This window comes from Gigantopelta aegis, chromosome 3 (genome assembly GCF_016097555.1).
Source record: "Gigantopelta aegis isolate Gae_Host chromosome 3, Gae_host_genome, whole genome shotgun sequence".
Lineage (NCBI taxonomy): Eukaryota > Metazoa > Mollusca > Gastropoda > Neomphalida > Peltospiridae > Gigantopelta > Gigantopelta aegis.
In genome coordinates this window covers 29616916-29643957 of record NC_054701.1, presented here as the reverse complement: position 1 = coordinate 29643957, position 27042 = coordinate 29616916, and the positions used below count along the sequence as shown (strand labels likewise).

General features: G+C 40.0%; 1 protein-coding gene and 1 non-coding gene across 5 annotated transcripts in view; both read left to right on the top strand.

Annotated features, from left to right (window-relative positions):
• Positions 1–2318: 2318 nt before the first annotated feature.
• Positions 2319–2391, top strand: Trnar-ucu. Its single transcript has one exon. It is a non-coding gene; the product is annotated as a tRNA-Arg (tRNA).
• A 1766-nt stretch (positions 2392–4157) lies between these two features.
• Positions 4158–27042, top strand: part of LOC121367852 (15-hydroxyprostaglandin dehydrogenase [NAD(+)]-like) — a 68494-nt gene continuing 45609 nt past the window's right edge. The window contains exons 1-3 of one of the 4 annotated variants that reach the window (XM_041492274.1): positions 4158–4458; positions 7454–7577; positions 20752–20858. In XM_041492274.1, the coding sequence (XP_041348208.1) occupies positions 4366–4458; positions 7454–7577; positions 20752–20858 (324 nt within the window). In that variant the 5' untranslated portion in view covers positions 4158–4365. Of the gene's footprint in view, positions 4459–5900; positions 6419–7453; positions 7578–20751; positions 20859–27042 lie in introns of those variants that run through there. The other 3 variants (XM_041492272.1, XM_041492276.1, XM_041492275.1) reach the window with 3 other exon arrangements.

Here is a 27042-nt window from a genome sequence, read left to right as displayed (position 1 = left end):
GGAGTATAGTGCTTCACAAGGGGCGTGGTGTTGCTCAGTGGTAAAGCACTAGCCAGGAGTATAGTGCTTCACAAGGGGCGTGGTGTAGCTCAGTGGTAAAGCACTAGCCTGGTTTATAGTGCTTCACAAGGGGCGGGGTGTAGCTCAGTGGTAAAGTACTAGCCTGGCGTACAGTTCTTCACAAGGGACCGGGTGTAGCTTAGTGGTTAAGCACTAGCCTGAAGTACAGTGTTTTAGAAGGGGAGGGGTGTAGCTCAGTGGTAAAGCACTAGCCTGGAGTACAGTTCTTCACAAGGGACCGGGTGTAGCTTAGTGGTAAAGCACTAGCCTGAAGTACAGTGCTTCACAAGGGGCGGGGTGTAGCTCAGTGGTAAAGCACTAGCCTGAAGTATAGTACTTCACAAGGGGCGGGGTGTAGCTTAGTGGTAAAGCACTAGCCTGGAGTATAGTGCTTTACATGGGGCAGGGTATAGCTCAGTGGTAATGCACTACCATGAAGTATAGTGCTTCACAAGGGGCGGTGAGTACCTCAGTGGTAAAGCACTATCCTGAAGTATAGTGCTTCTCAAGGGGCGGGGAGTACTTCAGTGGTAAAGCACTGGCCTGAAGTATAGTGCTTGACAAGGGGCGGGGTGTAGCTCAGTGGTAAAGCACTGCCCTGAAGTATAGTGCTTCACAAGGGACGTGGTGTACTTCAGTGGTAAAGCACTAGTCTGGAGTACAGTGCTTCACAATGGGTGGGGAGTACCTTAGTGGTAAAGCACTGGTCTGAAGTATAGTGCTTCACAAGGTGCGGGGTGTAGTTCATTGGTAAAGCACTAGCTTGATGTAGCTCAGTGGTAAAGAGTATAGTGTTTTATAAGGGACCGGGTGTAGCTGAATGGTAAAGCAATATCCTGGAGTATAGTGCTTCACAAGGGGCGGGGTGTACCTCAGTGGTAAAGCACTAGCCTTATGTATAGTGCTTCACAATGGGCGTGGTGTAGCTCAGTGATATAGCACTGGCCTGAAGTATAGTGCTTCACAAGGGAAGTGGTGTACCTCAGTAGTAAAGCACTGGCCTGAAGTATAGTGCTTCACAAGGGACGTGGTGTACCTCAGTGGTAAAGCACTGGCCTGAAGTGTAGTGCTTCTCAAGAGACGTGGTGTAGCTCAGTGGTAAAGCACTGGCTTGAAGTATAATGCATCATAAGTTCTATCCATCCCGGCGAACCTCTTAAATGAATAGCACAACCGTAATCGACCATATCAGGCGAGTGCAGCAATTTTACAAGTGGGTCTTGACTGTGGCGAGATACATTTATAGGAGGGTCGAGTAATGCTCCCCCGGAAAGTATACTCTTAAAAAAACGTAGGGGAACCTGAAATATTAGACTATTAGACCAAACATACGTTTTGACCACAGACATCCTAGTAAAGAACGTTCAGGTCTGTTTATCAACGCACCGAAACACATTCCATAGTTTGCACATGCATCACGCAGTTGTCCCTTACACGTGCGTGGGGTGTCATTCTCGATTTTGACAATTTCCAGGAAGGTCCGTTAATCACTGTGAAACATTATTTCTGTCAATCTTTTTCATTCTGTTGATCATACAGTTGTTATTGTTTTGTTTTGAGTCATTTTTATTGTTTGAATTTGCGATTTACTGATAAAAAAATCCCCGTCCACTTTCAAATTTGACTTCTGACCCTAATCGTCCTTCGAGATTTTTTGTGGTCATAAAACCTACTGTAATACTGAACTACCGGTTGTAATGTTTGCCTAATTAATTCACTATTATCATATAACCATTCTCCACAGCTATTATACCTTACAATTTTGGCAATTGTAAATTCTTATTAGAGTTCCCCTACTTTTTTTGAAGAGTATATATTGAAAATAAAGAAAATTTACTTGATGAAAGAGGGGTTTCGACCCCCGAAACCCTCCTAGTGCACCTGATATCGTATAATTCCAGGGAAAATATCCACCCGGTCCCCCCTTCCCCTAACCCTAACCCTAACCTTAACTCCAACCCTAGCTCCAACCCCAGCCCTAACCCCAACCCCAACCCTAACCCTAACCCTAACCCTAACCCTAACCCTAACCCTAACCCTCAACCCTCAACCCTCAACCCTAACTAAAAATAATAATTGAGGGACCGGGCGGATATTATACCTAATTCCACAGGTGAATAAAATCTTAAATTGAAGAGTAATAATAAAACCATCTACCACATAATATATGTGCGCTCACAGAAAACGAAAATAATGTTTTGTTTAACGACATTTCGGCATATATTTTTTAAGTACGGTTAGTTTCATTGTTATATCAGGTCCCCGTAGCGCAGTGGATAGCGCGCTGGACTTCTAATCCAGAGGTCGCGGGTTCGAATGCCGCCGGGGATGTCTAAAATGTTTTTGATTGGTCAAATAAAACGTCATTTGGACATAGGATTATAAGAGGGTTCGAAAATAATTTTAATTTGATCTCCTGAAATGCAATTTCGTACAAACTACGAGTAAAATTCATCGAGATATATACAGGTGAATTCAACAATTTAATTTTATATGTATTTTTCACGATGCATAGTTTTTGTATTCATATGTAATCGCGTATGATGCAGGTGATTGCCACTCTTCGTTTAAATAATGGCAGATGAAACTCGCTAGCAACAACTTTATATATCTGTTATATGCTTTTTCACATAAACAACTGGTTCATTGGCTTGGGCGGAGGGGTGGGTGGGGGGAGGTTTAATGAGCCCGCCTGGAAGGATGGAACATATCAGTAGCGGATCCAGGGGTTCGGACCCCTCACCACTTTTGTAAATTCGAGCATGATTTGTTCAGCTGTAAGAGGTGCGCTGTGTAAAAGTAGACATCAGTCATCACATTTGGACCCCCTCCCGCCTTTCAGAAATCCTGCATCCATGCCTGCATATGTTGTACTATATTTGAGACGTGCACTTTACCACTGACCTACATCTCGCCCCTTGTAATTCCACTCAACACGCACTGACTGTGACCAAGCAACATTTCATTGATTTATTTGTAGTCATTTTTCTACTTAAATCCAATTAGATTCAGGCACGCTTTCCTGGCCACACTCATAAGCTATCTGGACTGTCTGTCGGGGTTAGTTGTTAGTCGTTAGTGAGGGAGACGTCGGTGCTGTGACCTTACACCTACCCAAACCGGCCTCGGTGGCGTCGTGGTTAGGCCATCGGTCTACAGGCTGGTAGGTACTGGGTTCGGATCCCAATCGAGGCATGGGATTTTTAATCCCGATACCGACTCCAAACCCTGAGTGAGTGCTCCGCAAGGCTCAATGGGTAGGTGTAAACCACTTGCACCGACCAGTGATCCATAACTGGTTCAACAAAGGCCATGGTTTGTGTTATCCTGCCTGTGGGAAGCGCAAATAAAAGATCCCTTGCTGCTAATCAGAAAGAGTAGCCCATGTAGTGGCGACAACGGGTTTCCTCTCAAAATCTGTGTGGTTCTTAACCATATGTTTGACGCCATATAACCGTAAATAAAATGTTGAGTGTATTGTTAAATAAAACATTTCTTTCTTTCTTTCGATCTACTGAAAAGAGCTGTCAATAGATTCTAACGCAACTCTTAAAATCCCTCAGAAAACATAAGGAATTCAGGTCCCCGTAACGCTGTGGATAGCACGCTGGACTTCTAATCCAGAGGTCGCGAGTTCAAATCCCGCCGGGGATGTTAAAAACATTTCTGATTAGTCGAAAAAAAAATTGGGGGGGGGGGGGGGGGGGGGGGGGGGTCATTTAATCGTTCGAAAATTTGATGTCGTGAAATGCAATTTCGTCAATACAACGAGTAAAATTCATCGAGATGTCTGCAGGTAAACTCAACACTTCAGTTTTGTATGCATTTTTCACGATCTATAGATGTCGGGGTTAGTTGTTAGTCGTTAGTGAGGGAGAAGTCGGTGTTGTGACGTTACACCTACCCACTGAGTTGTTAAACTCTCTCTCTGGGTGAGTGGCAGCTGGTACCGGGTAGCGAACCCAGTGGCCAGTACCTACCACCCTTATGTCTGATGGGATAACTACTACAGCAAAGCAAAGTTACATCGACCCATGGCGTGACTTTGACCTCACATACCCAATAACAAAATCTTCTTGCTTTGTGGGTGTCTGCTTTCTGCTTCAGGATTGTCGCCTCTGTCTAACCTAGCCTTGAGCATAAAACGAGAATCGGTTTGTTGTTTTTAATACACTTTCCACTCTGCAACATCTTTATCGTTGTAAATTGTTGGACAACACCTATCGTATTAGTAGGGCATACTGCTCGCAGTTTTGAATTGTCGGACAACACCATTAATGAAAACAGAAGAGTTGAGCGCTTACCATGGAAATATCTAACAAAGTATTTTTCATAACGGGGGCGGCTCAAGGCCTTGGCAGGGGAATGGCAGAAGCGGCACTGAAAAGGGGCGGAAAGGTAGGCCTAAATGAATTTCGGACTATAGTTAAATGATTTCTATTTATACCTGCAATGCACTGAATTAAGATTGTTGGAAGAATATTTCGTATCATGGATGTGTGTCCTCTTGTAACTTTTGTATATATTACCGGTAATAGTCAAACGTTTGGAGTTTTAGAGGACAGCCTAATGCCATGTGTCAATATAACGAAAGAAAGAAATGTTTTATTTAACGACACTCAACACATTTTATTTACGGTTAAATGGCGTCAGACCACACAGATTTTGAGAGGAAACCCGCTGTCGCCACTATATGGGCTACTCTTTCCGATTAGCTGCAAGGGAATTTTTATTTGCGCTTCCCACAGGCAGGATAGCACAAACCGTGGCCTTTGTTGAACCAGTTATGGATCATTGGTCGGTGCAAGTGGTTTACACCTACCTATTGAGCCTTGCGGAGTACTCGTTCAGGGTTTGGAGTCCGTATCTGGATTAAAAAACCCATGCCTCGACTGGGATCCGAACCCAGTACCTACCAGCCTGTAGACCGATGGCCTAACCATGACGCCACCGAGGCCGGTCAATATAACGAAAACAGCTGTCTGTATAGTCTGGAGAAAGTATCCAAAAAGTTGCTTAGAAAACGATTTTGTTCTACCCGAAAGAGTCAAAGCTACCACCATTACATGGTTAATCCACATAGGATCATGTGCTGCATCATATCCCAGTGGAGGTCAACTTTAAAACAGTGTGTGTATGTGTGATGTGTGTGTGTGTGGGGGGGGGGGGGGGGGGGTCGCCATAGGTCATTAAAGGTCAACGGGGTACAAATTTTAAGCAAATATTAAATTTTAATTTTCTTCATAAATATTATCTTTATAGTAAAACTTTTACAGATTTAGAATACTTTGTCTCAATTTAATGTAACTGTCAGTAAAATCTAAAGTATCTCTTGTAACTTTTGTTCGTATTACCGGTAACAGTCAAACGTCTGGAGGACAGCTTAATACTGTTTCTCGATCTACTGAAAACCGGCCTCGGTGGCATACTGGTTAGGCCATCGGTCTACAGGCTGGTAGGTACTGGGTTCGGATCCCAGTCGAGGCATGGGATTTTTAATCCAGATACCGACTCCGAACCCTGAGTGAGTGCTCCGCAAGGCTCAATGGGTAGGTGTAAACCACTTGCACCGACCAGTGATCCATAACTGGTTTAACAAAGGCCATGGTTTGTGTTATCCTGCCTGTGGGAAGCGCAAATAAAAGATCCCTTGCTGCTAATCGGAAAGAGTAGCCCATGTAGTGGCGACAACGGGTACATACAACGAGTAAAATTCATCGAGATGTCTGCAGGTAAACTCAACACTTCAGTTTTGTATGCATTTTTCACGATCTATAGATGTCAAGGTTAGTTGTTAGTCGTTAGTGAGGGAGAAGTCGGTGTTGTGACGTTACACCTACCCACTGAGTTGTTAAACTCTCTCTGGGTGAGTGGCAGCTGGTACCGGGAAGCGAATCCAGTGGCCAGTACCTACCACCCTTATGTCTGATGGGATAACTACTACAGCACCGAGGCCTGTCAAGCTACAGCAAAACAACGTTACATCGACCCATGGCGCGACTTTGACCTCACATACCCAATAACAAAATCTTCTTGCTTTGTGGGTGTCTGCTTTCTGCTTCAGGATTGTCGCCTTTGTCTAAACTGGCCTTGAGCATAAAACGAGAATCGGTTTGTTGTTTTTAATACACTTTCCACTCTGCAACATCTTTATCGTTGTAAATTGTTGGACAACTCCTATCGTATTAGTAGGGCATACTGCTCGCACTTTTGAATTGTCGGACAACACCATTAATGAAAACAGAAGAGTTGAGCGCTTACCATGGAAATATATATCTAACAAAGTATTTTTCATAACGGGGCGGCTCAAGGCCTTGGCAGGGGAATGGCAGAAGCGGCACTGAAAAGGGGCGGAAAGGTAGGCCTAAATGAATTTCTGACTATAGCTCAATGATTTCTCTTTATAACTGCAATGCTCTTAATTAAAATTGTTGGAAGGATATTTCGCATCCCGGATGTGTGTCCTCTTGTAACTTGTGTATATATTACCCGTAATAGTCAAACATTTGGAGTTTTAGAGGACAGCCTAATGCCATGTGTCAATATAATGAAAACAGCTGTCTGTCAGGGTTTGGAGTCGGTATCTGGATTAAAAAACCCATGCCTCGACTGGGATCCGAACCCAGTACCTACCAGCCTGTAGACCGATGGCCTAACCATGACGCCACCGAGGCCGGTCAATATAACGAAAACAGCTGTCTGTATAGTCTGGAGGAAGAATCCAAAAAGTGGCTTAGAAAACGATTTCGTTCTACTCGAAAGAGTCAAAGCTACCACCATGGTTAATCCACGTAGGATCATGTGCTGCATCATATCCCAGTGGAAGTCAACTTTAAAAAATGTGTGTGGTGGGGGGGGGGGGGGGGGGGGGGGTGATCACCATAAGTCATTAAAGGTCAACGGGGTACAAATTTTAAGCAAAAATTAAATTTTCATTTTCTTCATAAATATTGTCTTTATAGTAAAACGTTTAGAGTTTTAGAATACTTTGTCTCAATTTAGAGTCTAACGTATCTCTTGTAACTTTTGTTCGTAATACCGGTAACAGTCAAACGTCTTGAGGACAGCTTAATACTGTGTCTCAATCTACTGAAAAGAGCTGTCAATAGATTGTAACGTAACTCTTATAATCACTTGTCTAACAAATCGGAACATCGCTGATACAATCATGCCGAGTGCACTCTTCATACGAGTACTAGACAGTACAACCACAAGATCTATTTTTCTCTATCAAAATCTATTTTCTGATGTCTTCTATGTTTCAGTAAACCATATTTTTGTTTATGCTTGGTCCATGATTGGTTTGAACAGGTTCGGCAATACAGTTGAGATATAGGACTAAATAATATGAATAAATAAACAAGGATTATATAGATTTGTTTTTTCTTTTCAGGTTTTTATTGCAGATCTCAACACAAAAATCGGCGAGGAGACCTTAGCAGCCCTACAAAAGGAATACGGAGCTGACAATGTCAGATTTGGAAAATGCGATGTTACCAAGAAAGATCAATTTACAGGTTAGTTATTTATTGTAGCCACTGGTAACGAGTTGCAGTTTATTATTTTTGAAATGATACTATGCCAAGCATCGCGATTGAGTTCATAAAATCCCCCAACATATTTTGTGTTTTATATTTAGCACAGGGTGTAAAGTACTGAAATGGGATTTTTATCATTGCATGAAAGCAATGTCTAGGCGCGTGTGTGTGTGTGTGTGTGTGTGTTGTGTGTGTGTGTGTGTGTGTGTGTGTGTGTGTGTGTGTGTGTGTGTACTTTTAAATTATGTGTATATATATACTTTTAAATTGTACATATATATATATATATATATATATATATATATATATATATATATCGAGGGTTAGTGCCAGCATCATGGGAAGGTGTACTATCATTGATGATGATGAAAGGGGGCTTGAACGCCGAAGGCGCCAGGCGCCGTCTATTTTTAGACATTAGGTCATGGTGTGGTGCAATACGCTATTGTTCTATAAATAAGTACGCGTCAGTGGCTAGGTCAGATCAGGTCACGCTGTAGTAAATACACGCTATCGGCTGAAAACCAGGTCACTGTTGTAGTGTATGCACTTTGCTGTTTTTGCCAGCGTACTGGCTTAAATCAACTAATACAGCGTTTGTTTTTTAAGATTATATGTAGTGAAGAGGCAAGGAATATTTGTCAGAGATTTATTATTATTCAAAACATGGGTCTAATCAGGTCACGCTGGTTCTGGTTTACATTGAACAACTGAATCTCACAGTGGCTGCTCTTGTCTGTTATTCTGTTATATTAATATGACTTTAAAAATAGTTATTTAAAAAGATGTCATGTATACCTCTCTATAATCATTAATTTAAATGTGGGTAAATCTGGTATAACTTCAAAAGCGACCACCTGAATCGATTAGAGTGTGCCATAACATTCCTGACCTATAAACTGGCTATAAACACCAGTTGGCTAGACTTAACCAGGTCACTGTCACTGCCTCTGTCGCATCATAGCTGCATGCATCTGAGCGTACGTGTATTGATATTGAGCATATTAGAACTGGTATAATCCGGTTTAAACTGGTTTTAACCACTTCATTAAAAAATTGTATATAAGAGTGTATATTATGTATTTGTAAATCATTTCATTCATAGACAGCAAGAGAGACAGCGAGCGTGGTGTTTATTATATTTTATTTAAATGGCAGATAAACAGCAGTTTTTAAACACTGTGACTTCAGTACAGGAACTTGAAGCTTGGACTCATGACCACGACCTGGAAGATTGTCAAGAAGTCAATCTTAAACGCATTGAGTTACTATCTAATACTGGCTACAGCTATCGATCGGCCGCGTGTCTCGTGTGTTAATTATTTTAATTAATTATTTTCACTCAAATTTGTTTAATTTTTTAAATATAATCTTTGATTATCTTTATTTATGTAAGTGATTGTCTGTGTCCCCGGGGCCGGGCAGTCCGTGCGATTCTGCCTGCTATGTCAAAAAACTTTTGGTAGCGGGTTGGTCGCGCGTGGCTGCGTTTCTCCGGGGCCAGGTTAATCGCTTTTCAATAATTAGAGATATTATTTAACATATTTATTCTTTTTAATCAATGTATATGTCTCTACCAGCTCTACCAAACTTTTATGGTGGCTGGATGGGGACATTTCTTTTAGCCGTGTATATATGTTATATGTTTGTGGTATGCAAGTGTGTGAGTATAAGTGTATTGCTCGGTATTGGGTGGGGGCTTATCTGGCAGTAATCCCCTCCCCCTTCCGGAAAATTGCATGTTATAAATATGTGTATCTTTTAATTTTGGCTTTAGTTGTGTGGGGTGGGGTTTTTTTTTTTCTTTTTTCCTTTTTTTTAATTTATTTTATTATTATTATCTTTGTTTTGTTTTTTCTGTTTTTTTTGTAAATAAATTTGATAGGTTTATGTTTATATATATTTTATCCATATTTTAATCATTATTTTATATTTTTAATAAAAAAAAAAAAAAATTATGTAATTTAACAGGGCAGGTGTCTGGTCTGTGCCTTTGGTAGTGGCTTGGTTAATATTACCTCGTCTACTGCCCTAGGTATTATAGATTAAAGTGTTCGCCGCGTCTGCTAAATGACCTAATCATGTTGTTTTAGAAGACAACTGAGGAGTCGCCTGTTTTTCCATGGATCGGCCGGGTCACCTCTCTCCTTCTGGCAGGCTTGATACTTAAAAGGAAATATTAAATTAACCATCGCTGGATTTTTTGCGCCACTCCCCTAGTGGCACCAGCGATTAAACTCTTACAACCCTTTGGCGTCACTTATCAAGTGACGCCGGTTTGGGAAGTTATGATAACTTCCTAAACAACTAGTAGGCTGTCAGGATTGGACTGAACTGCGGTTGGATACGGTGGGGGGTGGGGGTGATGGGATGCCGGGAGTTAGGGCATTCTTTGGGGCTATATGCGTAGGCGGTTCGGCCTTGGGTTTTGTGTAGGGCCGGCCTCCCCTCCCTCCCGACCCTCACCTGGTCACACCAATGTTTAAAATATGACTGGCAGCCCCTTTCCTCTTAACCTCCCATGGGCTTAATGAATATTGTTTAAAAATTATTATTAATATTAGACCAGCCCATCTAAATTTGCGCCGAAAATATATTATATTAATAATTTATATAGGATAGGAATGTTGATATTTTTATTTAAGGGCGCAGCCAAACCTTTTTAACCCCAATGTTCCCCATTTTATACTTTTGGCGTTAATTTTCAAAATTTCACCTGTTTGTTAGGTTATCCCTGTCCCGAGTCAGACTCCCGATCCTATCGGAGGCCGGACTCGGGATAGGCGTGTTCGAAACCCTAGTGGTATATGGACACGTTAAACAAGTTACTAAGCTAAGCTAAGTTACTATATAAAGAACTGATTTCTAACAATGAAAATACACCTTCAAAAGCCGGCTATGTTTGTAACGTATGTCAGCGCTACTTTAAGTGGGATAAAGACCTCCTGCGAGACACCCGTACAGTCCATGGGAATGAACGATTCCAGTGTGTTAAATGTGGACATTCATTTACCCGTCTGGATAACTATAACAGTCGTCGATGTACACTAAAACGGACATCGTCAGAAGCCAACCAACAGGCCAAACGACAGTGCCTACGGCCTCTCGGTAACAATGTCAACAACAACTTCGACCGTAGTGATGTACCAGCTCGGCTAGCAAAGTGTATTTGGTGTGGACACGTTAAATGTCTATTACCTGGCAAACAGTTTTGCGAGGGCTGTTCAACAAAAGGTCGTGAATGTAAACAGTGTCACAAACCATTAGCCGAGCGGTTTTATAGTATCCAGGTCAACCAGTGCGACAGCTGTGTACGCCGCCGACAGCGTTACGAAGAAAGAAGAAGCAGGTCGGCCATGGACGGACAGAAGCATTAGAAGGATCAGTCTCTACAACTACAATGACTCCCAACGAAGGAAATGATGTAGACATTTTACAGTTTTTAAGTGATGAACAGACCCGTATCTTTTCCATATTACAAGATTTCTTAATGGAGAAAAAAGGTATAAAGTGGTTTCTTACACTGAAAATTAAATTCATTAAGTATGACGAAAATAATGACACTATTTTGGCTGAACCAGTACTATGAAGTACTAATTTTCTGACAACTAATGTTTCAAAAATAAATGAACAGATGGCTGAGGCCTTTCAAAAATTATACTCCGCCTCACAAGAATTTCAGGCTGAAGGCAGTGGGTGGGTCATTGATCACATCATGCATATAGAGGTGAATACTGCTGAGTATACTCCACTGACTGGGAGTAGCTACATTCCTCTCCCTAAAATCCTTGCAGACAAAAAAGCCATACTCAATATTCAGAACAAAGATAAAAAAAAAACATATTTGGTCTATTTTAGCAGCTCTTCACCCAGTATCGTTCAAGCATCATGCCAACAGGGTAAACAAATATCAACCTTATGAAGCAGAACTAAATTTACATGGAATTGACATGCCAATTCCCTTATCACAACTATCGAAATTCGAAGAAAAAAAAATTACATGTCTATAAATGTCTTTGGGTATGATGACAAAGATGGCACTTTTCCCTTACACATCAGCAGTTGTGTGTTTCCACAAGAAATAGATTTACTACTCTTGAGTCGAGGGGAAAAGAGACATTTCTGTCTCATAAAACATTTCAGTAGGCTAATGGGTGATAGAACAAGACATAAATGTGCAAATTACTACTGTAGACGATGTCTTCGTGGTTTTAGCAGAAAAGATTTGTTGGAGAATCACAAAGCTTATTGTACTCCACATGGACTTCAAAAAATCAAGCTGCCTACAGAGGGAAAAAATGGCTTAAATTTAAAAGTGTTCAGAATCAGCTTACGGTTCCATTCATAATTTATGCGGACTTAGAGTCAGTCACTCAGAACATTTCTGGGTGTGTAAATAATCCCCATTCCTCTCACACTACACAATATCAAAAACACGAACCATCTGGCTTTTGTTACAAAGTTGTTAGCTCAGACCCATCATATTACAAACCTGCGGTTGTGTACAGGGGACCAGATGCTATTAATATTTTCATTGATCATCTATTAGAAGAAAGTAGAAATATTGGCGAAATCTTAAAAATCGTGAAGCCAATGAAATTGACAGTGGAGGATGACAGAACATTTAGAGCGGCTAGTACGTGTCATATTTGTCAAGCCAAGTTAGGATCAGACCGAGTTCGTGATCATGATCATTTGACTGGAGTTTATAGGGGTTCTGCACATAGTAAATGCAATCTGCAGTACCAGTTTTGGAGGAACAAGGGAAAACATAGTAATCTTAACGAGTTCTTCATTTCTGTTGTGTTTCACAACCTTAAGGGATATGACAGTCACCTGATCATGAAGCACTTGGATAAATCTGTGGAACAAAAACTTCGCTGTCTTGCCATCAACATGGAAAAATACATATCGTTCTTTGTTGGTAGTTTATGATTCATCGACTCGCTTCAGTTTTTAAATGCATCACTTGAGACATTAGTTAATAACTTGAAAGCTGAAGGCAGTGTTAAATTCACTCAACTCACAAAAGAATTTTTAGATGAGCAGGAAATCAGCTTACTTCTGAGAAAAGGGGTATATCCTTATGACTTTATGGACGATGCATCTAAATTTAACATGTCTCATCTCCCTAATCAAGCTTTTATAATATTCTCACTGATAGTGATATCTCTGATGAAGATTATGAACATGCCCATCAGGTGTGGACAACGTTTAATGTGAAATCCATGGGAGAGTACCATGATTTGTACATTAAAATAGACGTTCTTCTCTTGGCAGATGTATTTGAAAATGTTAGGAGCATGTGCTTGAATTATTATCATCTGGATAGTGCTCATTATTTCACTTTACCCGGTGTAGGGTGGGATGCCATGCTCAAGATGGGAGGTGTGGAACTTGAACTTCTCACAGATTTGGACATGCATCTCATGATAGAGCAGGGTCTGAGAGGTGGAATTTCAATGATATCAAAAACGTTTGCCAAAGCTAACAATTGTTATCTGAAATCATTTAATGAAAATGAACCCTCCACCTGTCTTATGTATTTAGATGCTAATAACCTGTATGGACAAAGCATGTCCCAGTACCTGCCCGAGAGAGAGTTTCAGTGGGTTAAAGACTTGGACAGTCTTGATATTATGACTGTGGCCGAGAATTCAAACACAGGATATATTCTGGAGGTAGATCTTGAATACCCTACAGAGTTACATGACTGTTATAGTGACTACCCTCTAGCCCCTGAATCTTTGCTAGTTACTGATGATATGCTTTCTCTTCATTCACAGCAGCTGAGAGATAAGCTTTGTCTTACAGGTCGGCCTGTGAAAAAACTAGTTCCAAACCTCAATGATAAAGAGAAATATGTACTGCATTACAGAAATTTACAATTCTATTTAAGACAGGGATTGAAGTTGACAAAGATCCATAGAGCTGTTCAGTTTAAGCAGTCTCCATGGTTAAAGTCCTATATCGATTTCAACACTGAGAGAAGAAAACAGTCCAAAAATGAAACTGAGAAAGCTTTCTTTAAGCTGATGAACAATTCCTGCTTTGGTCGAAGCATGATGAATGTGCGAAAACACGTGAATGTGGAGCTTATCAATTCCAAGAAATGTTTAAAGAAACTCTGCGCTAAACCTACATTTGAAGGGTTTAAAATCTTCAACCCTGATTTGGCTGCAGTTCACCTCAAGAAGTCACTATCTTTCTCAACCAACCTATCTATGCCGGCTTTTCAATTCTAGACATGTCTAAAATTGTTATGTATGAATTTCACTATGATTTTATGAAAGCAAAGTATGAAAATAAAGTTCAGCTTTTGTTCACAGACACAGATTCACTGTGTTATGAGATAGAAACAGAAGATGTCTATTCTGATTTTCATAAACATGCCGACTTGTTTGACACAAGCAACTACATGCCCTCTCATCCTCAATTCTCTACTCTCAATGTCAAAGTTTTAGGTAAAATGAAGGACGAGCTCGCGGGATCTGTCATGGAAGAGTTTGTAGGTCTTAGACCGAAAATGTATTCAGTCTTGTATGAGGGAAAAGAGAAAAAAACAGCTAAAGGTGTTAGCAAAACTGTGATCAAAAAGATTCTGAGGCACAACTTGTATAAGAAATGTCTGTTTGAACATTCCCAACTGAGACACCATGAATAATATTCAGAGTGTGAATCATCAGCTGTACAGTGTAGCCACCAACAAGATAAGTTTATCTCCATACGATGACAAACGTTATGTCCTTGAAGATGGAATTCATACTCTAGCTCATGGACACTACCGTACTCGGCATATAATTCAAAATTAGGTTATAAACCTCCTGTAAATACTATTGGTATTGTATATAAGAACCACTTTATACCGTATAATGTTTTTCATGTATATACATGTTAACTGGGTTTTTTAATATTGTCTATTCTTAATAAAACAGATTTTGTACAAAATGTTTGATCTTATGATGCTTGTCAAGGATAGAGAGAAATTCCCAACAGTATCTTACATATGAATATACACAAAACTATTTATTCAGTGTCTGTATCATCATCACTTTTTTCATCTTGCTCACTATCTAAATCCTCAATCTCGGAAATATCCGCATGCGATAGTATGTCTTTTACAACGGGTTTCATCCACACTTTTATCTTAGTTGAGAGTATCTCGGGGTCTGTATCTGGATTCACCATCTGTGATTTGTGCAAAATGGGTCTGAAGAGAGGTCCATCAACAAAATAGCTCAAATACATAACCATAAGACTGATTCGACCAATAAAAGTATCTTTCCAACATTTTTCCAACTTTCTTTCTATCCAACTTTCTGACTTTGCTTTTTCTTCATATTCTTTTGTCTTATTCATAATCTCATCCTGACACATCTCCATTGTACGTTTCCACAGACTTTGTATTCCTTTCACCTCACGTTATTTATCTTCTTCACTGGTTACATCACCTGTGTTAGGTTCTTCATCCAGTTTTGCTCGTTTTCTTAAAGGTTCGCCCCCATTTTCGGGACATCAAGTTCTGACGTGTCGTTGGAGGTCATGATTATTTTCAAACATAAGACCACACTCATCGCATGAAGGCATGTTAATATCAATGACTACAGAATCACTATCATCAATGTCCTTACAACCGTTTCAAGTAACCTCCTTGTCGTGTGTGATCTTCTCTGGCTGGGTGATAACATTCAACTAACGTGATTCCTGAATTGATGGTTCTTTTATAGCTTGTTGATAAACACTGCCATTAGTATCTAAAACATTGGGTTTCAATCTCTCCTTCTCGGCGGTTGAAGGTCGTAAATCAATAGTCAGATTTCCATAAGGTCTTTGAACAGCTGCCTCATAGACTGACATAAAACGGACAGCATTGTTGGGATAAATTCTCCTCGCAAACAAGTCCATCTGTTGTCTATCTACAGGCGAATTAAACAGAGTCACGTAATGAGAGTTCAGAGCAATGTCACGTGATTCCTTGCCTCTTGGAAACAGGTTTTATAACAGTAGAAAATTAATGACATTCTTGTGATGTGAGGTTCTTGTAAACAGTTGAGAGATACGTTTGTCATCCTTGGCCTCGGTCATGTGATCATCCAGAACTAATGCATTGTTGTTACGTGCATCAAAGAAATTGTCATCTTGAAGGTTGTAAGGAATACCTCTCACAAACTGGACTTCGGGCATGGTCTCGTGAATAGCATCATAAAGGGGTTGCCACTCGTTGTAACACCATATTATGTTGTTAGGTACTGGCTTGATGAGTCCTTTCTAAAGTACATGGTACATAAACATTGTCTTCTCACAGCTACTAGGGCCCACATAAACGACATTGGAAGGTATAGTAAAGTAAAACTGTTCTTCATATGGTACCTGCTGTACTTGCATTCCTGGTGGTGATGGTGGTGGTGGTGGTGGTAGTGGTGGTGGTGGTGGTGGTGGTGGTGGTGGTGGATGACTAGTCTCTATGTCTCAGCATGGCATCCCTCCTCGAAAACGTTTTCTCACAATCTGAACACGATGTGAACCCCATGATGCTTGACTTCAAACTGAATTCGATCGAAGTAGTTAGTGTTATTTACATATGTTGAATATCTGTTTCTGGAATCCAACTGTTGAACTTTTTAGGATAGCCCATCCACTTGACAAACACCTCTTTTTCTCCTCTCCTCTTTCTTTGCTTAAGCACTTTCTCCACCTTCCAAATGCTATTATTTGTTTTGAAAACTTGTTGTAACTCATTTTCATAGAAAGTACCTTGAATGGAATCGCCTGCGTAATCTTCCAACTGGTAGATGGGAAACCATCTCTATAGTATCTCCTCTTAATGATAAATATTTCTTCAGTCCACTTTTCTTGATAATCTCGTTGAAAAGTGTATATCAAATGAGACATTCTCACTTGGTCTCCCAGTTTGAATTTAAATTGTTTCTTCCTATGTTTTGACTTTGTTTTCAAAGGATCAATGTACTGTTCTTTCCACACAGTAGCTTCATTTCCCTTATCTATGTCTGTCACGGGGATCCTATAATACCCGTAACTGAATAAAACACGATTATCAAAATATCTCTCCTAACTGTATATCTATTAGATCTCTCTGTAACGGGCGGTTATACCTACGTGGCTCGTCTCTAGGTATGAACAGAGATAAGATCTTATATAAAGTATATATAATATAGCACGTTTAGTTCACTAGAAAACACAACAAAAACACAATACACTTTGGAATCTGTATTAATCTACGCTGACAAATGTACTGCCGCAGTAGTTAATTAACAACAACAAATAGTAACAACCCAGAACTGATCACTTAATTAGTTAATCACTAGGTGTCTAGTTTATACAATATTCTAATCACTTCACCGTGACACAACACCCACACGTGTGATAATTGAGAAACGCTTCCAGGGGAACTTAATTAATAAAGGAATTACAACTCTATTCCTAACTGGTTAATTTTTAATTAACCCTTAACTACTCATTCAGTAACCTTGTAATACAGAATTAATACTGGTACCTATCACAATAAAGACAATAACCTACAGTTTACCTAGGTCCTCTAGGATGACTGGTTAAGCTTTATATATATTAGCACAGTGAGCCTACAGTTTACTGCGTCAGATTACCGGCAGCACCGTCTAAATAATATTGGTATAATACAGTATTAAAATACTTAAAGTCACATCAATCACATCAAGGTTATACAACAGAGCAGATATAATATTTACCAAGTCCAAACGGACGCGTTCCCTGGAAGCCTTCCAATATGTTTCTCCCCGATATCTCTAAAACCCTAGCTATTTATTACAAAAAATCCGAATATCGCCTGGGGGTACAACGCGGTCCTCCCCCTATCAAGTGATATTTCCACAGCGACCAAGCCGGCATATTTTTCTTAGATGGCCAGACTTGCTGATGCCTAGTCGCCAAAATCACGGTCGTAAAAACCGCACTCGGGGAGGTATTACATAACTAAGTGCCCACCTGGCCTTAAGTGCATATTGGAACTGCACACGGCCCTCTAAAACAATTAATATCGCCACAGGCGAAAACAAACTTAAGAGCATGTTCCGTCACAATGTCTGAAGGGGATCGTTGGTTTAATGACCTGTGTGGTCTATGATTACAACCATCTACTAGATCTTGGAGAATATCCAGGTAATGATAAGTCTGTTTGTAAGTAAAATATTTGTACATAGCAACTTTTAGAGTTCGTATGACCCGCTCAGCATAGGAAGCTTTGGTTTAATTTTGAGTGACGTAGTATGTTATACCTTTGCTTTTCAAATAAGATTTCACGTTATTGTTATTGAATTCACGCCCTTTATCAGATCTTATGATCTCAGGTAGAGGTGCAGTGGAAAATATGTTTTTCAGTCCTGTAATCACAGATTCGGGTGTTTTGTTTTTTAATGGTTCAACCCACAGGTATCTTGTAAATACATTGATAGCGATCAACAGGAATTTCACACTATTATTATCCGAAGAAAGATTAGACACATCAGCTAAGTCAACATCCCATCGGGAATTCAATCCAGTCGCCACGAGTCTGTTTCTTTTGAATTTGTAGCTAGCCACTGGGAAGCTAGCCACTGCTTGATATGGTGAAAGCTAATGCCAAATTTAACTTTCTTTTTCACAATGCGATACAGTTTATTTACTCCCGAAAAGGAAGCTGGATGTTTTGAATTATAATAAATCTCTGACAAATACTCCTTCCACCTTTCAGTGGGCATGGTTTTGGATTAAATGAAATAAAAACGAAGGTTTGATCATATTTATATTAGATACACTTAATAGCTTACAATACGTTTTGCTTATGTCTACGGATGACCTTGCAAACACTTCACAACAGTGATATCCATCTCACATGTGGACGTTTTGTTTGTGGCACAGTTGACTAAAGAGGTACGTTGGCCTTATTATAAGCCAAACCAATGACAATACAAAAAAACAAATGCAAGAATCCGTGACCTCGATTCGGCCGGTACATAGTTTACAATACATTTTGTTTACACACCTGCCTGCACGCGACCAAGCTGTACGTACCAGACGTCAGCTTAGAAATGTGACCCTGTTTCCCCATATAATGTTTGCATTACAACTTGATTTGCACAGGTCGCTCAGTATATCTCACTCATTATTATCTTGGCAATGTAACACCAAAGCGTTATTATTTGTTAAACAAACGCTGTATTAGTTGATTTAAAAAAGTACGCTGGCTAAAACAGTAAAGTGCATACACTACAACAGTGACCTGGTTTTCGGCCGATAGCGTGTATTTACTACAGCGCGACCTGATCTGACCTAGCCACTGACGCGTACTTATTTATAGAACAATAGCGATTTGCACCACACCATGACCTAATGTCTAAAAATAAACGGCGCCTGGCGCCTTCGGCGTTCAAGCCCCCTTTCATCATCATATGTCTGAGAAGATTGAATCCTAGGTGCCATACCGCATGACAGGCTAATGACATATGCTAGCTCTAAGTGTTTACATCCAGCGAAGGTGTTTTATGTAAACTATCTCTGGCTGGGTGTTTTGGCTTACAAAGAAATAACAACTCTGGCTGAGGTAGCTAGAATTGACTGTTACGCATCATGATGACCGGTCCGAGATGAGACGGACTGCAGACAATGGGGGGGGGGGGGGGGGGGGGGGGGGCTGGAAGTGTTTAGTTCTTAGACATCTGGAACGTGGTAAAATGTGTGTGTTGCTGAATAAATGCCGGTTATGTAAATAGTTTAATAAGAAGTGATTGCAAAGTTCATTTAGTTCTACAGAAGAAAAACGCAGTTAAGAAAATATTAACTGAACAGAGACAGAGAACCCAGTTAAACAGGAAAGTTGTTTTCCCTTATTTTTGTCTGAATAGTTACTATGTGTATTAGAGGAAAAAAATAAATAATTAAATTAATTTGCCGGGGGAAGGACGTAGCCCTGTAGTAAAGTGCTGGCCTGGTGTACGGTCAGTCTAGGATCGATCCCTGTTAGTGTAATCATTGGACTATTTCTCGTTCCAGACAGTGCTTCACAACTGGTGTTACAGACCATGATATGTAGGCCTACTATCCTGTCTGGGGGAATGATGCATATATTAAAGATCCCTTGGTGCTAATAAAAAAATAGTTGCCCATAGTTTCCTCTCTAAAATATATTTGTGGTCATTAACCACATGTCTGACACCACATACCTGTAGTTGTGTTGAGTGTGTCATTAAATATAAAATTCCTTTCTTTCTTTCTTTCTTTTTTTAAACATCGCTCCCATCTACGAGCGCATTAGACAAACATTATACTTAATCACGCACCAGATCAGTGCTGATGACGAATGCATTAAACCGTATTTAGATATGTTTTACACCTAGTCTTATTGTACTTAATGGCATTCACTGGTACATTAAAGATTGTGATATGTACTTTCCTGTCAATGGGGAAATGCATATAAATGATACCTTGTCACTGTTTTGTTGGAGCAGCCACTATGCCGGTAACAATTTTCCTTTTGCATTTTACAGACCAAGTGTCGAAATACCTCACAGAGAGGACATATGATAACTATGGTTTAAACAACTTCCAGATCAGGTTGCCGGGGTCTGGATTGAAAATTAACGTTGTCACGATCACGGGACACACACACCTTCCCACCTGCGTCATATTGAATTCTTATTGTTGTTTTTTAATATTATTAAATAGTCCGATCCTCTCTTCTTTCTTTTATTTATTTTTGGACTGTCCTTCTAAAATGCTCCAATTTATAAAAATATTCGACCGAGCAGTCAATTCTTTTTATTTTTGGCTTGTAACGTGTTTTTTTCTGGGGGTTTTCTTCTTTTTTAAAAATTCTATTAACTGTTTTACTAATTGCTATTTTCAAAATTCTGCCCATTTCCAACTCTACCCCACCCCCACCCACCTCCATCCCGAGTCAGGCCACCGATCTTATTTAATTTCTTTTTGACCACCCGATCTAATCAGCGACCAACTTTAATGAGTAGAATTTTCTTTATTAATTATATTAATTAGAGATGCGCATCAAAATTTTAAAGGCCCACTATTTAATTTTTGGATGTAAATTTCAAAATTGTCCGCTTAAAACAACACAGTATTATTTAGTTATTGACTGTGTGCAATAACATTCGTATAATTTCAGCTACCTTTCAATCGGCTGTGAACAGTTTTGGTCACATTGACGTGATGGTGAATAACGCAGGAATAATGAATGATAAGACGTGGGAATTGATGATAGCGATCAATGTGGTACGTATTAGTATTATGGTGATCGGTGATTTGTTTCGTAGTAATAACTGAAGAGGGCAGATTTGTCACCTGGTTGACACAAGGCGGAGCATTAGGTTGTATTTTCGCTTGGTTATTTTCCAAATTATTATTTCCAGTGTCTATGAGTAATCTATCAGCAAAGGGGCGAGAATTAACTCAGTCTGTTGAGTTCTTGCTTGAGGTACTTGCATCACAGGATCGAACCATTTCGGTGGATCCATTCAACTGATTGAGTTTTTTCTTGTTCCAACCAGTGCACCATAACTGGTCAAAGTCCGTGGTTTGTACTTCCCTGTCTGTGGGAAATGATTGAATGTTTGTTTAACGACACCCCAGCACAAAAATACATATCGGCTATTGGGTGTCAATATAAAAGATCCCTTGCTGCATTCAGAAAAAATATATAGTGGGTTTCCTCTAATGACTACGAGTCAGAATTACCAAATGTAACCGATAGCCTATGATTAATTAATCAATGTGCTCTAGTGGTGTCGTTAAACAAAACAAACACACTTTCTATCTATCATGTCATGTCATAGGGTTTTACGTGCACATTCAGAACAAGCTGTTGTAGCGCACGCCTGTTGTGGGCAAGAGGATGGACCGCCTGCACTGGCAGGTGCAAGGGAGCACCAGCAGCCCGATCAAATCGGTAGCAGGCGGGTGGGGTTGGTGGTGGTGCTATGGAATTTGAATGGAGCAGTTAAATGCCAAAGAGAAAAGGGTGGACAATTTTGACTGAGGGAATTTGGCGCAATTTTGAACGATCGGTCGAAAGGTAAATGGCCGAGCTAATATAGGTTTTGATATTAGTGAATCGAGAGTAGCTCGTTAATTTTAGACCTTTACGATGCTGTGTGTCTCCCTAGGTTGCCCATAGGGCCCTTATAAAGGGCCTGACCGCTTCTGGTCGAGGCATCATCAAGTACCAAGTTATTACCAGCAGCAAGTATTGGGGGTTTGGGTGGGAGAGGCCGATATTCTTTTGTTCAGCTTCCTCCGGGTGCATTGCAATTGTGTACTCGGAACGGTATTCTTTTGTCCGGTTCCTTATTAGAGTACGTGCTGGGCCATTAAATGGGGGAGGGTGCATTGTTATCATTAGTCAATGCACCCTGTGTACTGATGCAGTGAGCGTGTAGTCTGTGTGTGAATCCTAGTTTTGTGTTAAGGTTGTACCTATTGTCTTAAGTCCCTATTCTAGTGAGTTCAACGGTCATTCATGACCACCCATCCCCCTCCGTCCTTGTATAGCATTGAATACAATGACGGAGGGGGGGGGGGGAACTAGCCTAGCTATCTAATTTGAAGGGTTAAACTCTTATAGTGTAGGTATTGGTTTAAAAGCCTAGTGCTTGGCATACTTAACTTTATTACCAATGCAATAAAACGAAACTAACGGTGGCAAGTAGCAATTGTATACATATATGCACCAATCTAGATACTTAGTTTGAAGAATTTTGATTCCCGCCCCATAAATATAGAATTTTAGTAGGCTTACTTGGTTTGTCTTCAAGCTATCTGGATAGTTGGGTATCGGTTTTCCTGCATGTCTTTGCTTCTGGAACCCTAGTTGACTTACCTTAGTTAGCTAGGATGGAATGCATCAGTAATATAAAAAAAACATGGTGCGGGTGCAAAGACAAATTCGTGCAGTTTATTTACAGTTAGGTGTAGTGGGGTTCTTGATCCGTGATTGGCTGGATTGGACCAATGAGGGTGCTGCAAAAAATAGGCGATAATTAGTGGTGTCCTATCTTGGTTGATTATCTAACGATGTTGACTGGCTGGTTAATTAGCCAATTGGGTTACTGCGACTTCGATCCTGTCTTAGTGAGAAAGAAAGAAAAAAAAAACCCAAAAAACCTAACGGGTGGTGTATGCCAGTTGTCAATCACGAGCTTCAGAACATGAACATATTTACAATAGAATAATATGGTTATCGTGGTTAGGTCTGGATGGCATTGACATATCTAGTGGTTATTAAGCACTCGCTACCGTCCCGCCGTTAATCCCCAGGTTGGAGTGCCTGGTCGAGTGCTTAAGGTCGCTCTTCCATCCAAGGGATCGGGTGGTTTTGAGTAATTGTTAATTTATATTGCTAAATTTATGCCAGCTAAGTTGGTTGAGTATATGCTTTTACTTTTGTCGTTTCACCGTTCTCCCCCCGGGTTGGAATACGTGGTCTGTTCGAGTGCGTAGGGTGGATGTTCCACTAAGGGGATCACAGATGTCACGATTCAAGCATTGTCATATCTAGCGGTTATTAAATCATTCGCTACCATCCCGCCGTTGATCCCCGGGTTGGAGTGCTTGTTTGGTCGAGTGCTTAAGGTCGCTTTTCCGTCCGAGAGATGTACAGGCGGGTTGTTTTGAGTAATTGTTAATTTATTGATGAATTTGTGCAGCTAATTTGGCTAGGTATATGCTTTTACTTTTGTCGTTTCACCGTTCTCTCCCCGGGTTGGAATACGTGGTCTGTTTGAGTGCGTAGGGTGGATGTTCCATCTGGGGAGTCACGGGTCTCACGAGTTAAGCAGTGTATTAATTACTTATCTTAATTATAGATCGCCACCTTCCCTCCGTTGTTCCCCCGGATTGGAGTGCATGTCGGTCGAGTGCAGAAGGTCGCTCTTCCCTCCGGGAGACGTACAGGCGGGTGGTTGCGATCATTTTCTAATTTTAGTTTTTAACTTTATGACTGTCAGGAGCCCGATGGGTGTGCTACGGTTTTCCATCCTGCCTGCGATCAGTCGGGTTGGTGGTCCGCGTCGACCGAACGCTGGCAAGGCGGGCAGTACGTGGCACTTATAGTTTTGGTTTGGTGGTCTGGACGAATTGATATACTGCTTTGAAGGTTTTATGTTTTAGATATTTATTAGGGTTAAGTAAAAAGTTAGGTGTAATTGGTTTATTGTGGTTGGCTTCGGTTATTGATTCTATCATTAGTTTTCTCTGGCTGTTGTGTAGCGTGCAATCCAGGAGATAGTGTTTCATGTCTTCCCGGGTGCCACACTCACAGTCAGGGTTTTTATTGGTGAAAGAGCAGCTGTTGAGCTGCGAAGATTTACCTATGCGCAATTTAGTAATTATTTTATCCACATAAGTGTTTAAGTGTTCAGGTCGGATAGAGTTGACTAGTGGTTTGATGTTATAGTGCCATGTTTTGGTTGTTAGGTCCCAGTTGGCCTGCCATTGATTAATGTATTGTTTTCTTGCTTTTGACATTAGTTCTGATATTCCTAAAGGTAGTGCTGTAACTTTGCTAGTGATTAAAGTGCAGTTTTGGCTCCATAGTCAGCTATTTCATTGCCAATTATACCTACGTGAGCTGGGACCCATTCGAATACTACTATTAAATTAAGCTGGTTTAGTTCATGAAGTTTATTGTGGATGGTTTCGAGGATATCTGGCCTGGTAGATTTATTAGTTTGAAGTGATTGGATAGAGCTAAGACTATCTGAAACTAATTTAGAGTATTTAGATATTTTTTCTTTAACTACTGCGAAGCCAACCCTACCGTTATGTGGATTTTTTTAGCCATCCGTGTAGATATGGATGTGCTTAGGGTAATTTTCGTTGGCTGCGGCTTCGAACAGGATTTTCTTAAATGGTGGAAATGGAGTTGAATCCGTAGCGTGTTTAATTAGATATGATGTGTGGCACTCGACTGGCTGATTGATATGGTATAGTGCCACTGGCGTGTTAGCTATACCTACTTCTATTTCTATTTTACTAGCTTTAGTGGCGAAAGAATCATTAAGATTTTGATTGGTTTTGAATACTAGTCCTGGTTTAGCTATGATAGGAGTGAGTTCCTGAACTGGGTGATCTAGTTTAAGAGAGTGGATTTTTAGATGATAATTAAGATGTTGAAGATTACGACGATATTTCAGTGGCATAATGTTAAACTCAACTTCTAAGTTCTGTCCACTGGTATTTGATGGAACTTTAGCTATGATTCTAAGAGCTTGGTTTTGAATAACATCTAATTTATGTAACAGTTTGGTGGCGGCGCAACTGTAGGCTTGGGCTCCATAATCGATTCTGGAGAGTATGCATGCTTTGCAAACCATAAGCATTGCCTCTGTTTCCGCTCCCCAACTGGTACCTGAGATGGCTCTTAACAAGTATTTTTTGAGTTCCTGACTATGTCATTGATATGGTCACTAAAGGTTAGTTTTGAGTCGAAAGTTACACCTAGAAATTTAAATTTTTTGACTCTTGGAATTATTTTATCACCTGATTTAAGTTGGTGATTATCTGATCTATTGACTTTATTAAAAAGCATATAGACAGTTTTAGTTTCTGATAGTTTAATGCCCCAGTCCAGGGCCCATTTGTTAAGTCTATTCATATCAGCTTGCATTAGGTGAAATAAATTAGTGGTTGTGTTGCCTGTGTGCCAGATGGCGCAATCATCGGCAAATAGTGCTGTGTTTAATGGCGTGGTCGTTTATGGTTTTCCTTTAGCATTAAGTGCTTTAGTTATGTCATTTATAAAAATGTTGAATAAGGTTGGTGAGAGGACCGAACCTTGTAGTATGCCATTAATTATTTCGGTTCTATCTTAATAGTGACCGTTCACTCTAACTGAGATTGATCTATTATGGATGAAATTGTTGATAAAATTAAACATATTACCTTTAATACCGTTACTCTGTAGTTTATTTAGTAGACCTTAGTAGTATATTTTGTACGTAGCGGGGACAACAATGGAAATACAATGGAGTCGCCTCCAATACAATGGATATGCACCTCTGAAACAATGGGTCCCCAATCCGGAACAATGGATGTGCACCTACTGTCTTTCCGGTTCAGTGGAGCGTATAATTGGTTTTTCCGGTTCAGTGGAGTGGATAATTGGGTTTTCCGGTTCAGTGGAGCGAATAATGGATTTTTGAACAAAATAAGTGCACCTATTGTGCTGAGTGGATGACTGGCATTTTTTCAAAGGATGACTGGCATTTTTTCAAATTTTGGGCGGGAACGTCCGTGTTTTCAATGGGAACTAAAGTGGTGTTATTTATAGATAGTTTGAGTCAGTCTTTTGTGTTGGCTTGGTTTTTAGTTGTGACAAGGGTGATGGGTACAAAGACCTTTGTCTAACTTATGCTTTGAAAGGTTTATTGTTAGCAATGATGAAATAATTTATTTTATTTTTTTAATAGAAAACCAGTTGAAAACGGTTTATTTGTTATTATTATTATTATTAACCAATCGCAACCAGTCTTTTTAAACAATGCATTTGAATATATTTTATAACATAAAGAAAAGTGTAATTATTTATTATTTGTAACGATTGCGTTCAAAGATGAAGTACAACAACAAGAAACAGGCTGTTTACTTCAGCTGGAAATATGTTTTACGATCAGAATGCAGTTTTAATGAATCAATAGTGAAAAAATCAACTTGTTGGTTTAAAAGTCGTACTGAATGTGAGATGGATGCCAAACGATCCTTCTGCGATTTGACTAGCAGTACCAAGCTAATAATAATCAAGAAAATACGACCAACTCGTGTGCTCGTGGATGAAGTAGATACAGTTGATAACAGAAAATGCTTGGAAAATTTGTTAACTCTGAGTTATGCCTTTGAAGTGTGTAAACTGGTTCAGCGATTCTGTAAAGAAATGTGTATGGGATGCATGTTCGACGAGGAGAAAACTCACACCTGTAAAACACTGAATCACGAGGATATGCTCGAACGCTATTACACAACTGCATGGGTTGAACTGAACGAAGATGTAGTTGCTGACAGGTGGTTACGTCTTGTTTATGCAGATCCAGTTTTATTAAACACTCCAGGATTTGTTTTGTGTCAGTATCAATGCAAAGACTATTTGAATATGAACGTTAAAACTGTAGAGTGGATGAACATTTTAAAAGAACAAGTACTTAAAATACTACGTTTAGAAGATCGTATGCGAGTATAAATTAATGACACAGAATACATTAGTTCAGTCATGTCATCCAGAGTGAACCCTAACACTGAAAAGAATGAACGTAACAAGAAAGGACTTGAAAAATATTATACAAAACCGAGAGACGCTGGAGCTTTCTACGGACCAAAGAAGTTTCACGACTCTGAAGAGACGTGGTTTACAAACGTACAAGTTAAAAGCGGTAACACAGTGGTTGAACGACGAAGATGCATACAGTCT